Source organism: Lathyrus oleraceus, chromosome 5 (assembly GCF_024323335.1).
Source record: "Lathyrus oleraceus cultivar Zhongwan6 chromosome 5, CAAS_Psat_ZW6_1.0, whole genome shotgun sequence".
Classification (NCBI taxonomy): Eukaryota; Viridiplantae; Streptophyta; class Magnoliopsida; order Fabales; family Fabaceae; genus Lathyrus; species Lathyrus oleraceus.
In genome coordinates, this window is record NC_066583.1 from 91,183,526 (window position 1) to 91,187,183 (window position 3,658).

The following is a 3,658-nucleotide window of genomic DNA, read 5'->3' on the forward strand; positions in this document are numbered from 1 at the left end:
CATTCTCATCAAACATTTGTCATTCATCTATAAAATACATCCAACGCATCAAACTTCTTTTTTTTCGTCGTGCGATTGATCTTAAAACCTTTTTATAAAAGAAAGACATATTGTCTTAAGGTGATGTAAAGAAATGTTTCGTCCATAATTGTTGAGTTAAAATAAATGATGTTTTTCTAAATGTTGATTTGTAAATCCATTCGATGCGATGTATACGTCTGCTCCTCATCTATTTTGGATAAAACAATGTTTCTCGTCGATTAATATAATATAGCTTTCGCTAAAATCGACCAACAAACAAACATTTTCTACCCAGAACTACGTAAGCCTTGAATTCTCTATTACACCTGGAGATACGTAGGAGCAGGATTGCAAAATCTTGTCAGACCCATTAATAAAAAATTTAGGTTTAGTTCCTTTCTCAGACCCCTAATAATAAAAACCTTTTTAGGTCTTCTCTCATTAATAAAAATTCAAAAACATTTCTCTTCTATCTCTTTCCCTATCCCAAATAAGTAGAAGATTACAAACTAACAACACGCTAACATTCATCGAAACTAACTAAATGGTTCCCGTTGAGTACAATGGACGTGAGGGGTGCTAATACCTTTCCCTTGCGTAACCGACTCCCGAACCTTGATAGTGGTTGCGATGACCATATCTTATCTTGTCTTTTAGGGGTTTTATTGACATTTTCCCTTTCCTATCTTGGGAATAAATAAAGTTCAGTGGCGGCTCTGTTTAGTCCATCATGCGAGCGTGCGATTGCGCTTCGCTAGGTCGTGTTCTCATTTTTCGAGGTGCGACAGATGACGACTCTACTAGGGAAAAAGAACATATACTAAGCGAGTCAACCCTAGTTTAGTTAGGTTTTCGTATGTGTGTTAGCTTTGTTTTATTCTCATCTGTTATATGTTTTCTTTATATATGCTTTATTGCATATATAATATATATATATATATTATATATATATATATTATATATATATATATATATATATATATATATATATTATATATATATATTATATATATATATATATATATATATATTATATATATATATATATATATAATATTATATAATTATATATATATATATTATATATATATGCGGGCTTTGGGATTTTGATATCATGAATAAAGCTCTACACCCGAACTTTGAAAAAAGAAGAGAGAACACATAAGTTAGAATTAGAAGTTGTGTAGTGTTAGTCTCCAAGGGCCACTCCTTGCGTGTCTAACATGAAGACTCCCCTAGAGTATACCTGTTTGTAGATCTCGTTATACGACAGTTAGCCTGCCGCATGACGTTGATTCATGAAGGGTCCATGACTCTAGGAGCCCTTCTTAGAACCCGTTTCTACTTTGGTGGTTGCATAATGTTGGACTCCAAGGGCCTTTCCTTGTTGCACCCAACATGAAAACCCCACTCAGAAGAGACCTTTCGTCACTCTTGTCATAAAGCGGCTAGCCTGTTGCATGATGTTGATACAATTATGGTCCATGACTCTGGGAACCTTATCAAAAATGTAGAAACTATCCTGTGAATGGGTTTATGGGTAACCAACTTAGAACTATCTATTAAGAAGCCTACCAAATAGGGTGTTTTGAGTTACCTTATGATATCCCAAAACTAAATACCATGCATTCATGATCATTTGCATAACATCATGACACTCAAACAAAATTTTGTTTTCAGGGAATTTTTGAACACGCAGTTGCTAGCACAAAAAGTTTGTAATGGGTTCAGAAAGAAGGAAAGCATTACCATTCAAAGCTAAAATGCCAGATATTGCCAACATATTAAGACTTTTGAATGAACTTCTCGCATGCTTTAGGGTTACTTTGCAAGGAAAGTTTGGCCAGATTTTGGATCTCCTCTTAGTAGATGTTCAAACACCAGCCATCATCGCTTTGACTCAGTTCTATAATCCTCCGCTTCGAAGCTTCTTATTCCAAGACTTTCAGTTGACTCCAACCTTGGAGGAATTTGACCGACACTTGGGATTTTCTATGAAAGGAAAGACACCGTATAATAGGATTAGTCAGGTACCTGAGGTAGAGAAGCTAGCCCTTGCACTCCACATCCCCATATCTGATGCATTGGCTAATTGGAAGAAAAGGGATAATCTCTTTGGTTTTTGGAGGGAATACCTAGAAGAAGAAACAGAAAGGCTGTTTGTGATACATCATTGGGATGCATTGGCAAATATATTATCTCTTCTCATATATGGGCTAGTATTGTTCCCAACCCATGAAGGTTTTATAGATTCTGCTGCCATAAGTGTCTTTTGGACCGTTTGGAAGGATAAACAAAGTTTGGTTCCTCCACTAATAGCCGACACTTTTCATGCTTTGCATACTCGATATCAAAAGAAGAACGTAATATTAATATGTTTCCTTCCATTCCTCTATAATTGGCTTATCTCATATGTGTTCAAGCCTAATGCTCACATCAGTGAAATGTCCAATGGGGATTGGGCAAGAACTCTGGTGTCTTTGTCTAGTAAGGATATCCTTTGGTACCGACACAAGCTGAATGTTGAAGAAATCATTGTCAATTGTGGTAGTTTCCCAAATGTACCACTAATAGGATCTAAAGGTTGCATCAGCTACAACCCCATGTTAGCTCTGCGATAGTTTGGATACCCTATGCGCGGGAAGCCCGATGATAAAGAGTTATAAGAGATGGTTTTGAATGATATGGGAACCAATGATCCTTTTCTACTCCGTAAGATCATTCGATCTTGGGAAAAGGTGCATACCAAAGGAATATAATTAGTAAAGAAGAATGGTGCAGCAAGGGTTCCTTATCAGCAATGGGTCTCGGAGAGGATCAAAGTTGTGAAACTCCATTTTTCTATAAAGATTCCTCTAAAGTCTACTTCACCAGAACCAGTCCCTGTTTCTCTTGAAGAGGTGGAAGAACTTCGAGCCATGGTAGCTAAACTTGGAAAGGAGAAAGAGGATCTGTAATCTGAACTCTACAAAGAAACTGGGGAAAATATGATTCTCAAGAGGAAGAGTAACCAAAGGAAGGAACTTTTGGAGGAGAGTCGTAAGAAGAACAAAATTGAGCAAGATCTCAAGGAAAGAGTCTTGGAGTGCCTAGATCAGGCTAATAATGGATTAGGTTCACTTTATGATCAGTTATCTAAGGCCAAAAGAGATGGACAAGAGTGGAAGCGTTGGTGGGACCTAGCCACTAAGCAAAAGAAGGAGGTAAGGGAGGAGCTTGAAGCCCAAATCCAAGAGCTGAATGAGCAATTTCGAAGCTCCAAAGCTGAAGTGGTGTGTGAAAGACGTCTTAAGGAACGAGCCCAAAGCGCCTCTCAAATATGTCCTAAAGTCTGGGAAGAGAAGTGTCATGAGCTGAATACCAAGAAGGAGCTAGCTAGTTATTGGAAGGAACAATATGAGTCTCTGAAGAGCCAAAGCATGGGTTGGCTAAATCATAGGAAGCATTTGAATGATATATTGGATGAGTATGAATGCACCATCAACCTTCTGCAGCCAAGTGTTGTTGCATACCATACGAAGTTGGCTAACCTCATAGAGTTTTGTAATGGCGTGGCCATAGACTTACCATGGAAACTAGAAAATGCTCTAGAGGACATGGATGAAAACAACACTCATCCTTCGGCTCGTGACCTTGT

At 37.7% G+C, this 3,658-nt stretch overlaps 1 protein-coding gene across 1 annotated transcript; it reads left to right on the forward strand.

Moving 5' to 3' along the window:
* Positions 1-1,742: 1,742 nt before the first annotated feature.
* On the forward strand, positions 1,743-2,642 carry LOC127078908 (uncharacterized). The gene has a single exon (XM_051019322.1). The coding sequence runs from the start codon at positions 1,743-1,745 to the stop codon at positions 2,640-2,642; it is 900 nt and encodes a 299-aa protein (XP_050875279.1).
* Positions 2,643-3,658: the final 1,016 nt, after the last annotated feature.

What these genes read in the sequence shown, in the direction of transcription:
- LOC127078908 (XM_051019322.1), top strand. Translation starts at nt 1,743, where the DNA reads ATGGGTTCAGAAAGAAGGAAAGCATTACCATTCAAAGCTAAAATGCCA.